General features: G+C 41.5%; 1 protein-coding gene across 1 annotated transcript in view; it reads left to right on the top strand.

Annotated features, from left to right (window-relative positions):
• The window catches only part of LOC147685341 (cell death-inducing p53-target protein 1-like), a 166,096-nt gene that overhangs the window by 142,861 nt on the left and 8,336 nt on the right, over positions 1 to 14,899 (top strand). Inside the window, exon 6 of the mRNA XM_086941273.1 lies at positions 6,923 to 7,057. Coding sequence (XP_086797399.1) covers positions 6,923 to 7,034 — 112 coding nt within the window. The 3' untranslated portion in view covers positions 7,035 to 7,057. The remainder of the gene's footprint in view (positions 1 to 6,922; positions 7,058 to 14,899) is intronic.

Here is a 14,899-nt window from a genome sequence, read left to right as displayed (position 1 = left end):
CACACTGCGGAGCGCTCTCGTATGGCTTAAGGATCACTTTGTGTAGCGATATATATATATATATATATATATATATATATATATATATATATATATATATATATATATATATATATACATATACATAAGATTCTTTAACGTTTTAGAAACACTCAGTCACTGGATGATATCATCAGTGATGTCATTTGAGATGTCATTAGTGATGTCACTGATTATGTCACCAGTGATGTAATTTGTGAAATCATCAGCAGTGCATGGGGGTGCAAGTTATAGTTAGCTCAGCTAACTAAAACAGCTGAATTTCTCTGGTGTTGTACGAGTGAAATGTCAGCCTAACTATAACTTCCCTGAAACCTCAGTTTATTTCCAGTAATTATCTAAGGTTTTTAAAATACTAATTTCTAACTATAACCTCCCTGAAACCTGTGGTTTTTTTCAGTGAATATATATATATATATTAACTGAAAAACCCATAGGTTTTACAGACTTTATAGATAGAAATTAGCATCTAAAAAACCTTAGAAATTCACTGAAAATCTATAGGTTTAAGGGACGTTATAGTAAGTTGGACATTTGACTCATATAAAAACAGAGACATTCGCCAGTAATAGTTAGTTGAGCAAACTATAACTCACGCGCCCACAATGCAGACAGTACAGAACGCAGCGGCCAGACTTCTCTCGGGAATTCCTAGATTCAAACCCATAGCTGACACCTTAAGAAGCTATCACTGGCTCCCCATCAGGAATAGAATTAAATTCAAGACCTTGTGCATAGTTTATAAATCACTGCACCAACAAGCCCCTCAATTCCTGAGAGACCACCTCATTCCATACAATCCTTCCCGACCTCTCCGTTCAGCTAAATTGAACGATCTGGTGGTACCCCGCACTAAATTGGTCACTTGGGGAGATCGACGTTTTCTGGTTGCTGCCCCGAAACTATGGAATACTCTCCCCCAATCCATCAGATCTAGCCCAAACCTCTTGTCATTTGGAAAGCAACTGAAAACCTGGTTGTTCTTCTAAAAGCATGAAGCCTAGCATAGGAGATGTCTGCAACAGTACAGCGCCGAGACGCCTGCGGGCAATTGTTTGCGCTTTATTAAATATCAAAAATAAATAAAATAAATGTAAGTATGGGTTGGCACCGGCTACGCTTTGCGAATGCAATGAATGCACGCTGCCACGCCCTGTGTTACATCATAGACGTACGGTATTGAGCCACATACGGCATTCCCTCATTTTTTTCTTTCTCAAAACTATATCTAAATAACTTTAAAGTGGATATGAGAGCAAGCAATTATTAAAAATATTTTAAACATTTATATATTTCTAACTAGAATAAACATATTATAGTAAATATATGTTCTCAAAATCACATCGGGTGCAGTCTCATTGTGCACTGGATGCGCTAAGGCCATGTGACCAAAAAAAAAAACATTTCATTAGTGCATAACATTTCCCATTGTAACAGTTCGAAAACACCACCCATTTTAGTCAATATCTGTACTCCATTTCATGAGACACACCTCTTCTGCTTAGAGAGCTTTGTGCTAAACATTTTGCAATATACACATATCTTACACTACACACAACATGTAACCATCATCTTCATCAATATTCATGCTCTGTAAAGTAGCCTTCCACCTGGGATAGCCATACACCTAAAAGTTACATTACCAAAATGTTCTCCAATACCAGAGGTAAAATGGTTGCATACTCAGTCCACAGCACAACGTAATATAGTACGGCCCAGAGACAGTATCATGCATAGATAATAAACACACGGACACAGATAGATAGTGGAAGTAGGTACGGGCACATCCGCTCAACTCCTTTTTATTACCAGGGTCACATATCCAGTGACGACTGTGCTGGATGCGTGTGGGGTTAGTGTAAACTAGCCCTCAGGGAATGGTTGCTGCTAGCATCAACTACAACAGTAATCATTGGATCACACACAGAGATTCAATATAAACAGAATCAATAATTTGTGCTGCAGTAAGGTAGGGACAGTAGAGGTGAAATAATACAGAAATAATTATATCGTAAAAGAACCACAACTTGTGGTATGCTGACACACAATCAATAGATCTGAAATAATACACAAAAAGATTATATCATAAACAGTCCATCAGTTCTAGTGCACTCACATAGCCACATCAAAAGCATTCAACATGTGCACAGCCAATGATGATGCGTGCTGCAGGCGGGCCGTACTAGGAGCAAAATCTGTTGCCATCAACACTGCATCATCTGCAGTAGCGACTCAATCTGAATTGTGAACACTGCTGTCTGCAGTGTAGGCCACAGAGAGCGGTCAGCAAGGACCCACAGCTAAGTAAGGTGACTTGAGCTGCCCAGTTTGTCGTAAGCGAAGCAACAAAAAAGTGTGTGCGGAGCCTGCAATGATACGTATGCATGGTACAGACAGTACACACTGGAGCAATGTCTTCTCCTACAGGACTACCTCATCTACAATAGCGACTCGATCTCAATTGTGAACACTGCTGTCTGCAGTGTAGGCCAGAGAGAGCGGTCATGGCATTGACTTGAGCTCTACAGTTTGCAATACGCGAAGCAAAAAAACCATGTGCGGAGCCTGCAATGATGCGTATGAGTGGTGCAGAAAGAGTGAACTGGAGCAATGTCTTTTCCTACAGGACTGCATCATCTACAATACCTACTCAATGTCAAATGTGAACACTGAAGTCTCCAGTATAGGCCAGAGAGAGCATTTAGCAAGGGCCCACAGCCACATGGCATTGACTTGAGCTGCCCAGTTTGTCATACGTAAAGCAAAAAAAAGCGTGTGCGGATCCTGCAATGATGCGTATGCGTGGTGCGAACAGAGCGCACTGGAGCAATGTCTTTTCCTACAGGACTGCGTCATCTACAATAGCGACTCAATCTCAAATGTGAACACTGCTGTCAGTAGTATAGACCAGAGAGAGCGTTGGCAAGGGCCCACAGCCACGTAGCATTGACGTGAGCTCCACAGTTTTCAATGCGTGAAGCCACAAAGAACGTGTGCAGAGCCTGCAATGATGTGTATGAGTGGCGCAGACAGAGCACACTACAGCAATCTCTTCTCTTACAGGACTGCATCATTTACAATAGCAACTCGATCTGAATTGTGATCCTTACTGTCTGCATTGTTAATTGAAGGCAGTACTCACACACACACCCATGAATACTTTTTCTCACTGCCTCTTCACAAAATACCACAACATAAATTACAGAAAACTCTACGATAAATAAATCAAAACAATTCGAATTGGGATTTCATCTGTCCACCGTCTACACTATTCACTGTTCCTTTGGACTTGGAAGACGAATTTGGTAATTTTACTAAACCTATAACTCATCTAAAAAAAGTTCTTCAAGCAAGTATACTATAGCCTTATAGCCCGCCGTAGCAGGCTATACCGGCTATTAAAGGCCCTCTCCAGCGTTAAAGGCCGGAGCCGAAGGCGTTGGCCTTTAACAAGTGAGAGAGTCTTTAATAGCCGGTAAAGCCCAGCTACGAAGGGCTATAAGGCTATTGGAACATTCTGCCACTAGAGGGTAGAATGTTCTAACAAATAAAGCAAAGTCTTAAGGGAGTGCGAGGGGATTGGAATCCCCTCAGGCTCCCTGAAACATTCCAATGTTTCCTTGTTCACAGCTCTGGCTTTGTACAAGGAAACATTGGAATATTAGAGCTCCAGGCTTATACCAGCCATTATAAGCCCGGAGCTATTCCATTGTTTTCAATGGAGCTCCCAACATTCCAATGCTCTAATAAAACAATATTGTGTATATTTCAATAGATGTTGTAGTCACTTAACTACTGGATTCTGTAATTAAACAATCACCACTCGATCTGAATTGTGAACCCTGCTAACCACATTGTAGGCCAGAGGCAGTGGTCATTAACACCTCACAGCCACGTACCATTAGATTCGAAAGCACAGAGTTGGTTGCACCTGATCAGAGCGGGTACACAGAAATCATCACAGACTTTAACTTATGGCATCCTCAATCATAGAACCAAGACCCCATTTCACTGTTCAGACCTGCTGTACCGCAGTATACTCCACCGACTAGTATCAACCAAGTCCAATAATCAGGTGCAGCAGTTAGCTATGGAGAAAATTACAAAAAACAATTTGATGGACAGAATGTAGATCAATGTCTTACATTCACCCCAGTACAAGGATCTGGGCCTAAATCCATCGTTTTTTGCACTCCACACCACCCTGGGTTAGATAATGGCTTTATGCAAATCAGCTCTGACCCTGTGACATTGATCCACATTCGGTCCATCACCTGTTGTGTTTGCATATTCCGCCCTAAGTGCGCTGGGGATGCCCAGACGTGGGTCCCAGGCACTCCACACCACTGGAGTCAAGCTAGCCGGGCTGATGAGAGGTGTTACCTCGAAACCGGTCCGGTCCTCGGATGCTTGATTCCGTTCTGGGAAGGACATGGCTTTTGTAGTTCGGACTGGACTGTTCCCATGGGGCACAGGGTCAGAGCTGATTTGCATATCGCCATTGTCTAACCCAGGGTGGTGTGGAGTGCAAAAAAACGATGGATTTGGGCCCAGATCTTTGGACTGGGGTGAGTGTGTGACATTGATCCACATTCGGTCCATCACCTGTTGTGTTTGCATATTCCGCCCTAAGTGCGCTGGGGATGCCCAGACGTGGGTCCCAGGCACTCCACACCACTGGAGTCAAGCTAGCCGGGCTGATGAGAGGTGTTACCTCGAAACCGGTCCGGTCCTCGGATGCTTGATTCCGTTCTGGGAAGGACATGGCTTTTGTAGTTCGGACTGGACTGTTCCCATGGGGCACAGGGTCAGAGCTGATTTGCATATCGCCATTGTCTAACCCAGGGTGGTGTGGAGTGCAAAAAAACGATGGATTTGGGCCCAGATCTTTGGACTGGGGTGAGTGTGTGACATTGATCCACATTCGGTCCATCACCTGTTGTGTTTGCATATTCCGCCCTAAGTGCGCTGGGGATGCCCAGACGTGGGTCCCAGGCACTCCACACCACTGGAGTCAAGCTAGCCGGGCTGATGAGAGGTGTTACCTCGAAACCGGTCCGGTCCTCGGATGCTTGATTCCGTTCTGGGAAGGACATGGCTTTTGTAGTTCGGACTGGACTGTTCCCATGGGGCACAGGGTCAGAGCTGATTTGCATATCGCCATTGTCTAACCCAGGGTGGTGTGGAGTGCAAAAAAAAAAAAAAACGATGGATTTGGGCCCAGATCTTTGGACTGGGGTGAGTGTGTGACATTGATCCACATTCGGTCCATCACCTGTTGTGTTTGCAGTTAGCTATGGAAGCACAGAGAGTGATGCACCTTAACGGACGAACTCCTAAGAAAAGCAGGCAGCAAGTAATATCAGACATCGTCCATTGTGGGATCAAGACACCGTTCCACTGTTGGGACCTAGAGTTGGTTGCACCTGGTCAAAGAGAGTTCTTCATCTCCAATCTCAGATGCAGTTCTAACATCGTCCATTGTGGGATCAAGACACCATTCCACTGTTGGGACCTAGAGTTAGTTGCAGCTGGTTGAAGGGAGTACCTCCATCTCCACTCTCAGATACAGTTCTGACATCATCCCTTGTGGGATCAAGACACCGTTCCATTGTTGGGACCTAGAGTTGCTTGCACCTCATCGGAGGGGGTACACAGAAATCATCACAAACTTTAACATCTGACATCCTCAATCATAGAATTAAGACCCTGTTTCACTGTTTGGACCTGCTGTACCGCAGTGTATACCAGCGATAGCAGTCAACTAAGCCAAATAATCATGTGCAGCAGTTAACTACGGAAGCACAGAGTCTGGTGCACCTCAACAGAGGGAGTTCTGAGAAAACCAAGCAACAAGTAATATCGGACATTGTCCATTTTGGGATGAAGACACCATTCCACTGTTGGGACATAGAGTTTCTTGCACCTAGTCGAAGGAAGTACCTTCATCTCTGCTCTCAGATCCAGTTCTAACATCGTCCATTGAGGGATCAAGACACTGTTCCACTGTTGGGACCTAGAGTTGGTTGCGCCTCATCAGAGGGAGTACACACAAATCATCACAAACTTTAACATCTGACATCCTCAATCATAGAATTAAGACCCGGTTTCACTGTTTGGTCCTGCTGTACCGCGGTGTATTCCAGCGATAGCAGTCAGCTAAGCCCAATAATCATGGGCAACAGTTCACTACGGAAGCACAAAGCCTGATGCACCTCAACAGCGTGAGCTCTGTGAAAAGCAAGAAGCAGGTAATATCGGACATCGTCCATTGTGGGATCAAGACACTGTCCCACTGTTGGGACCTACAGTTGGTTGCACCTGGTCGAAGGGAGTACCTCCATCTCCACTCTCAGATGCAGTTCTAACATCATCCATTGTGGGATCAAGACACCGTTCCACTGTTGGGACCTACACTTGATTGCAACTGATCGGAGGGGGTACACACAAATCATCACAGACTTTAACTTCTTATATCCTCATTCGTATAATCAAGACCCTGTATTCTATGGGATAGATAATACTTGCAGTAGTGAAAAATAAATGTGAACGTTTTTCACTTCTAGGACATGTCCAACCTTGTGATGACACTGTACTCTGCCCTTGGGGATGCCCCAGGCCTAATTTAGGGTGACATATAGGTATTTAAAAGGAAGGTTTAGGCCTGTCACAAGGTTTATTTTGCCAAGTCAAGATGGCAGTTAAAAATTGAAAACACACAGACCTGAGACATATTTAAAGCGCTTTTTATTCGCTCACTCATTGATCCACACAACCACAAATACCTCACTGATCAATTAAATAGTTTGTTCACTTATAAAAAAATATCTGACCTATTGGCTTTGTCAATACATGTATGATAATGATTACTCTTTCATTTCAGATTGATACTCGGGTGCTGCCTCATCCCCTTCTTTGTTGATGGCTGCAAGGATGTTGATCACTACTGTCCCAGCTGCAATCACCTGGTCTGCAAGCATAAACGTATGGGTTGAAAGGCCAGAATTCAAATGGAGAGGTAAAAAACTAAAATTATTCACGTTAGATAGTCAGATATGTTCTGTTTATTTATTGCATGGCTGAATTTTGTTACACCTGCCCTGCCTGCTCCTGATTGCATGCTTAGGATTTAAATTCAAATTTGCTTTGTCATCACACACACAAACAAAAATCGCCTATTAAAGATGTTTCAGAATTGTATGAAAATTAGACATGTCCACGGAATAACATTTACACTCAAATAGAAAAAAGGGTATCTTTACAGAGACCCTCATTTAAAGTGGTATTTGTAAACAATAATGTTATACTATTCTAGACCCTTTAGACCTTCCTTTCCTGCATCTCGAAGTCCCAGCTTTCTGATTCATTAATCATTCTTCATTTACTAAAATGGTGATCTTGATTTTTAGGTCTTGCCCCACCAGAGAGTATAAGCAGTTTTGTTTCGAAAGACCTATTGTTGCATTACAAAGAATGTCTATTGGGGGTATAGCACACCTATTGCTTAACCTTGGTTGGCTTTATTGTCATTTTCTTGCTTCTTATTCTGTCTTGCCTCCTCTTCTTGTATTTCTCCTTTCTGTGAAGCACAGCCTTATACCATTCTTTCGATTGTCTAATTTGCATCCTTCCACTGCTCACTTTTAGGGAACTCATTTTTTTTCTTTTTGATGTAACTCCACAAGGTCGCATGGGTTTCAGAGCTCCTTCGCTCGCCCTAGTGTGCTACTCACGCTCTCTTTCATGTGCTTCTCTCCTATCAAACTCCTACATGCCTCATGCTCTATTCTACTTTCTCCCTCATGTGCTTCTCCCTCACACCACATGTTCCTCTCTCCCTCATGTGCTGCCTTTTTGCTTCCTCATCATGCAGTTTTTTATGTCCCCGCTTTTTCCCTATTGCTGCCCCTGCACAATCCACTGACCCATTCCACCCATTACCCCCTTCCCCCACACACACAATTACCGTCCATTTTTATTTAGATTTAGGGCCTCATTTAGAGTTTGGAAGACAGCTTACTTTGTCAGACATGTAAATGATACCATTGGCCTGATTACAAGTGCCAAAGGTTGTAATGAACTTGGAACTCTTTTCCAATAATCCCGCCATCGCCCACTTGTTTGTACAGACCACCAAGCAATACTCTTTGACTAAACACTACCCCTGTCCTGTCAGACTTCAATGAAACCAGCATGCAAGGTTTCTATTAGGCCTTGGCATAGAATATACCCAGAGGTTTAAACATCTCATCTCTTACAGAGCACACCAGATATTGGCATGGACACTAACTGGCTCGAATGTACATTTGCAAAAATAGCCCCCATTATCTCTGTCAACAAGCACAGTTTTATTTCCAGCCCTGAAGAGTCAGAGCAATCTGTACTCTGACGAAACACGTGTCGGCTGGCGTAAGGTCTTTTGGGCAATAAAACATCAACAATTGCTCAAACAGAAGATGGGAAATATTATTTTCTAGGACTAAACCGATTTGATGTCTGTTCAAGATACAATTGTACCTAAATTGATATGTTGTGTGCATAGGAAATTGTATTGCATATAGTCCAGGTGTTGTTTACGACACCGTGTAAAGGGTTCAAAGGGTTTCCCTTTTCCTGTGGCACCACTGTGAACGCTGTCTCTAACTTAACAAGTTGTCAGTAACTTATGTAGAGCGCAAGTAGTCCCTGTCGATACAAAACCCATTGCCTTTGAGAATATAGAGTCACAGACAGGTTTTGCAGCCACACTGACTAACTGCAAGTATAACTAAAGGAGTGAGCTGTGAGTATATAGTATCACATTACACCATCAAAATGAACAGAGATAAGGAAGCGGATGAGCTATTTGGCAACATGAGTACTGAGTCTGGTTCCAACCAAACCACAACAAGTGGTAACAAGAATAGAGTAGAAGGCTTGAGAGATAAATTCCTCAAATTAGAAAGATTAAAAAAGACAGAGAATGCTCGATGGTGGGATGCCACCACACCAAAACAATATTTGAGGCTCAAAAGAGTTCCTAGAGGATTAAGAGCACAGATTCTACCAACATACGATGAACTAGATGATGATCTATTAACAAGATGGGAGGATTCACTTAATATAAACTCGTTCACCTTGATGGACATTCTAATTGAATCCTCTGAGCGTAAGGTCACTAAATTACAGTCAGAATTAGACATCGTGGAATCAGAAATAAAAGATTTAAATTTGAAGGAAGCCACAGAAAAAAATTATGTTATTCTAAAAGACATACTTACCACCCATCAAAAAGATATCAAGGACAGGAAACTCAGACAAATGAAGAGGGATGAGATAGACTACAAAATAGGTAGAGTGTACACATATGCCAGAAAGTACGATGCTGTACGAGTTGTAAACACTAAAACTACTGAAACGGCAAGAAGTGAGTCCACATCTCTCTCTTCTAGTACTTCCTCTCTTAATGCACCGACCGTAAGCGAGAGTGAAAATGAAGGTGCAGCCGGTAGCAATATAGTAAGATCAAGTTTTTTTCAGTAGGTAAAAACAGCAAGAAGAGGCAATCGGCGGATGGGTACAACCCCTTTAGGAGGTACAAAACCAGGAGAGGCAACAGGGGCGGTAAACGACAACTACCGACAAAAACTGAGATCAGGCAAAAGAATGACAAAGTAAAAGAAAAAATAGATGAGGTACAAGTAGTGAATTTATCCTCCAAGTCCTTGACCCAAGATATGGTCAGTCTTTTGAGTAGAGGTTTGAGTTTTAATCCTAGTGAAGATGGGGACTTATGTAGATTGAAAATTGACTTATACAAATTCATACGTACCTTAAAATTAAAAAAGCATTTCCTGTGCAATCCAATGACTAATAAAAAAGCATGCAACAAGAATTTGGGTGCTGTGTGTGATGTACCATCCATTCAAGATGTACAAGCCACAAGGATACTTTTGTCTATCACTGAAAGGGAAGAAACTCCTTACACTATGTCTCAACTCTTGGGTGAACTGGAAATTGATACAGATCTGACACTATATAGTGGTTTTAAGAACAAATCCAAATGGACACCTACATTACCGGGGGGAAATGCGATAGATGACTTTCATAAAAGAGTTTTAGAGGATTTAGATGGTATCACACAGAACAAATCCACCAGGAAGGGGTACAAGAATCACAACCTAACGGCAGGAGAGAGGAGAGCCCTGACAGAACTTGCCAATGACCATTCTATTATCATCAGAGAGGCGGATAAAGGGGGGAATGTTGTGATAATGAATGTGGAAGACTATAACACAGAGATTTTCTCCCAACTTAATGACACTTCATGTTATGAAGAAATAGGATACAATCCAATGGGACCCCTGTGTATTGAAATCAATAAGAATCTGGCCAAATGGCATGCACAAGGGATTCTTGATGATGATGAAGTATCTTACTTAAAGACTACAAGACCCACATTTCCCATCCTTTATACACTCCCTAAAATTCATAAACATCTGCCTTTCCCTCCCGGCAGACCTATAGTGGCTGGAATTGATGGGCCCACTGAAAAGTTGTCAGAATATGTGGACCTATTTATAGGACCTATAGTCCGCACCATGGCCAGTTACATCCAGGATTCTAAGCACATATTAAGTATACTAGAGGATTTACAATGGCAACCTAACCTTCTACTAGCAACGCTAGATGTGGTGTCTCTTTACACCAGTACAGAGATAGACAAAGCACTGACAGCAATCACCCGTCTGCTAAACAATAGACCGGCCACACAGTGGTTGCACAACGAAATGCTGATTGGAATGATGGATTTGATTTTAAATAACAATTTCTTTTTATTTGACAATAAATGGTATAAACAAAACAAGGGGGTGGCAATGGGATCTAAATTCTCACCTTCTTTTGCAAATTTATACATGGGCTGCCTTGAAACCGACTACATATGGGGTACTGAAGGTTCAGATTGGATTGATCATATCGTCTATTGGGGTCGGTATATAGACAACTGTCTACTCATATGGTCGGGCTCGGCCATAGAACTGCACCAATTTAGTGAGTATCTAAGCAAAAACAAGTATGGTATGCAGTTCACCATGGAACAAAGTGCAGAGAGAATCAATTTTTTGGACATTGAACTGTATATTGAAAATGACATACTGAACACCAGACTTTTTAGAAAAGACACGTCGTGTAATTCTGTATTACATGCAGCCAGTAGTCACCCCAGACACCAAATCAGATCCATACCTTATGGAGAGTACCTACGTGCCAGACGTAACTGTAGCAAAGACCAAGATTTTAAAGCCTGTGTACATGATATGGAGCAAAGGTTTAAGAATCGGGGATATGACAATGCTACATTATCAAGAGCATCCAATAGAGTGAGTCAGATAACTAGAGCAGAAACACTAAAAGGTGTAACAAGAAGCAAATCAGACTCAACAACAGTACGTCTGATCACTGAAGACAATGGTTTGCATCAGACATTAAGGAATACAGTTAACAAACACTGGGCAATTCTTAGAAGAGATAACATCTTATCACAAGAAATACCCACCCAGCCATTGATCACATTTAGAAAAGGGAGGACTTTATGCAACAGGCTTAGTCCCTCCATGCCAAAAACATCTAAGATCAACACATGGATGACACCATATAACTTAGGTTTTTGCAAATGTGGAATGTGTAGCATGTGCAAATGGGCCCAACATAACACTAGAGAGTTTAAAGGACCCAACAACCATGGCTACAAAATCAAACAGAACATTAACTGCACCACGAGATACGTAGTATACCTTCTTGTATGCAAATGCAATAAACAGTACGTGGGTAGCACCATTAGAGCCCTCAAAGAGCGCATTACAGAGCATATAAGAGCTCTAAAAAATGGAGACCCCAGATATCCCGCAGCGATCCATGCTTCACTCTGCCCAGCGCAAAGCACCCATAGGGAAATTCAGTTTTTTGGTATCGAAGTTATAGAACATAACCCGAGGGGTGGTGACAGAGAACTGAAACTTCGTAGGGCAGAAGCCCTTTGGATAATGCGTTTGGATTCGGTAAAACGGGGTCTTAATTGTGATTCTGAAATGCAGTTTTTCTTGGGATGAATACACATTCGGTTTTATGAGATATACAGCTATACATCGTAATGTGTTTTAATACAAGACAAGCATGTACCATTAACAATAGACTGGAACACTGTATCTAATGTTAGGGTCCTTGCATATGTAATGAATCTGAAGATATCGTAAACATGTTTGACTAATAGATGTTTTTGAGAACACTGTGCCTCAAACCAATGTCATGGTTAATGTATGACTCTTGTGAGTTTACAAGTCACTTATATGTCACTGAGAATGTATCACATGGTGTTTGACAGCCTATCTACACATACTATCCACCAATATTGGAAGATACCCAGATGACATAGTGTACATCCATTTTATGATTCATCCACTCACAAACGTGAGTTTATATAGCACTTAGTGCAGGTTTATTATATCCATGTAGATTTTGGATAAAACACCAACAATAGATCATCGAGAAGTAACAGGCTCGCCTTATTCTATTACTGATTACAAAACTTTCTTTTTTATTTTGGGTAGCAGCATATACTATACACTTCTGCGTATTATCCCACATTAAACTATTTTCTCTTCTAAGGCTTTTTCCGGTTTTGTTTTCTTTTACCAATACATAATTCCCCTTCCATGACCTCATATTCGAGTTCCAGTTAATGTGTTAGGGTGCATTGTCATCTTTTTCTAACTAAAGGGAACTTCTTGATGTTCTAGTAACATTAACAATTAATCGTACCTTTTTTCAATTACTGTTCCAATGCTTCGCTTAGCCTAACTATTATTTACTCGCCAACGTGGTTCGATGTATATTAGTCTTACTCGGACTTCATCCTTCTCTGGTTGTACCCCAGTGCGCAACCTATTCTAATAGACTATGCTTATTTAATTTTTCCATAGCATCGCATACGCACAATTACTGCCAGGATTTATCTAGGTTTATCCCTTTCCGGTTGCAACGTTCCGTCCAACCGGAAATAGACTACGCGGGTCTAGTCTTTTTCATAGGAAGCACCATTGAAAGCACTGCGTATGCGGGAACACTTCCTCTTCCGCATTCAACGATGATACTGTGAAGGTAGAACACCGGATTCACGGCTGAACGCAGACTAAGGTAATCTGCTCGTATGGGGGCCCTTTATACGAGGAATTAGGATCGTAGGTCCAGAGATAATGTTCGCCATATTATGTTTTTGTATTCAGGTCCAGGGACATACGGACTGGATATTGTAACGTTAACACATTTTCAGGTGATCCTCTCGCCTGCATTGGAGCACGCATTTATAAGTAAGCATCTTACTCAACTGTTTACGGTTGCCACGTTATATATCTTTTCCATGCGTTTAGAATTGGGGAGAATATCTTGAGTAATAATGACATGTTCTTTCAGAAATTGACGAGTGGATCTTACCGATTATGTCGTGTTTGCCTACGCGCCTTTAGATACGGCTACCTGTTCACTAACATGGATTTGTGTAGGTGAGCTGCTATTTGGCAAATGTTCTGTAACTCGTTTTTGGATTTATATGGTGATAAATCCATCTGTAATTAGCATTGTGTCACAAACATAGATTGGGCTCAAATCAGATTTGCGAGTTACTTTTGACTCCTTAACAATAGGTCTACCATGTGACTTTTTACTGTATTTTTGGTACATCAGATAAGCTTGGGGTACAGTCATTAAGACATAGACATTGTTGTGTCTTTAAGGACAACAACTTATCAATGGACACAATGAGTCAATTGCGCTCTTCGGGTACCATTACTGTAATTATACAATCGTCATATTTGCAACAAGCACCATTTTTACAAGAGCATATCTTATTCAATCCATTCGGGGTTTATGGCTAAGCTTTCTTCCATATGTACGAGTATTCATTACATTTGACTCTTTGAATTTCCACTCTTCCTTCCTCTTATATCCTTTGGGTCATTTTGATATTGTGACTGTGGGTCCATGTTCAAGTTACCGAAGATACGTGGGAGGATTAGCTACAACCATCGAACATATATGATACCCTTACCGGGTTGGAAGTATCACCGGTCAAGTGGTAAGTGTAGTAGCGAACTTTCAACGTACTTATAAGACCATTGTCTCAATTCCAACCCGCTACCATATCTCAAATCCTAAAACCAATCCCACATATTTCTCAATAGGAATTACAATATACGCCATCATTGCCAGAAAGGTATGTGTTGGCATAAATACAGGCAATAATATGCACATTTGTCACGTATTACTTTATAGGTGGAGGGACTTTCTCTTTACGGTTTCTTACGGAAAAAGCAATAAAGTGCACACTTATCTGAGAAATTGCACCCTCACCGAGCACAATGTTTATGATTTTCTCCTACAATTAGCCTAAGTTCATTCAACCGCAAGAACTGTTCGTAGTGTTCTCCGAAGCGTGTCCTTTCTGATTTCAATGTATGTACTAAATGAAACCTTGAAGAATACTAAAATCCAGATTGAACAGTGTGGTGTGGATTTCGCAGTCACTTTTCTTTCACTTTTCCAAGCATGTGCATGTCACGTACAAAAGTGCAAAGTATATTCAGGTTAATCCTGTAACACGGAACCATGTGACTAAATGGGGTTCATGTCTATATGGGTCAATCAAGACCCGCTGTTTTTCTACAAACCTCTACTGTTGCAAATCTCAATGTATATATAGTCACAATTTTGTCTGTAGGATCACAAGGAGATTTTTCTTCTAAAAATGTTGCCAATTACATGTGAAGTCACTCTGTACAGTGACAGGAATTACAACACTTTGTACATTTTTTGTTTTATTTCCAGC

Source organism: Lissotriton vulgaris, chromosome 10 (genome assembly GCF_964263255.1).
Source record: "Lissotriton vulgaris chromosome 10, aLisVul1.2, whole genome shotgun sequence".
NCBI classification, from domain to species: domain Eukaryota; kingdom Metazoa; phylum Chordata; class Amphibia; order Caudata; family Salamandridae; genus Lissotriton; species Lissotriton vulgaris.
The sequence above is the reverse complement of the archived record's forward strand: the minus strand, read 5'-3'. Positions and strand labels throughout refer to the sequence as shown.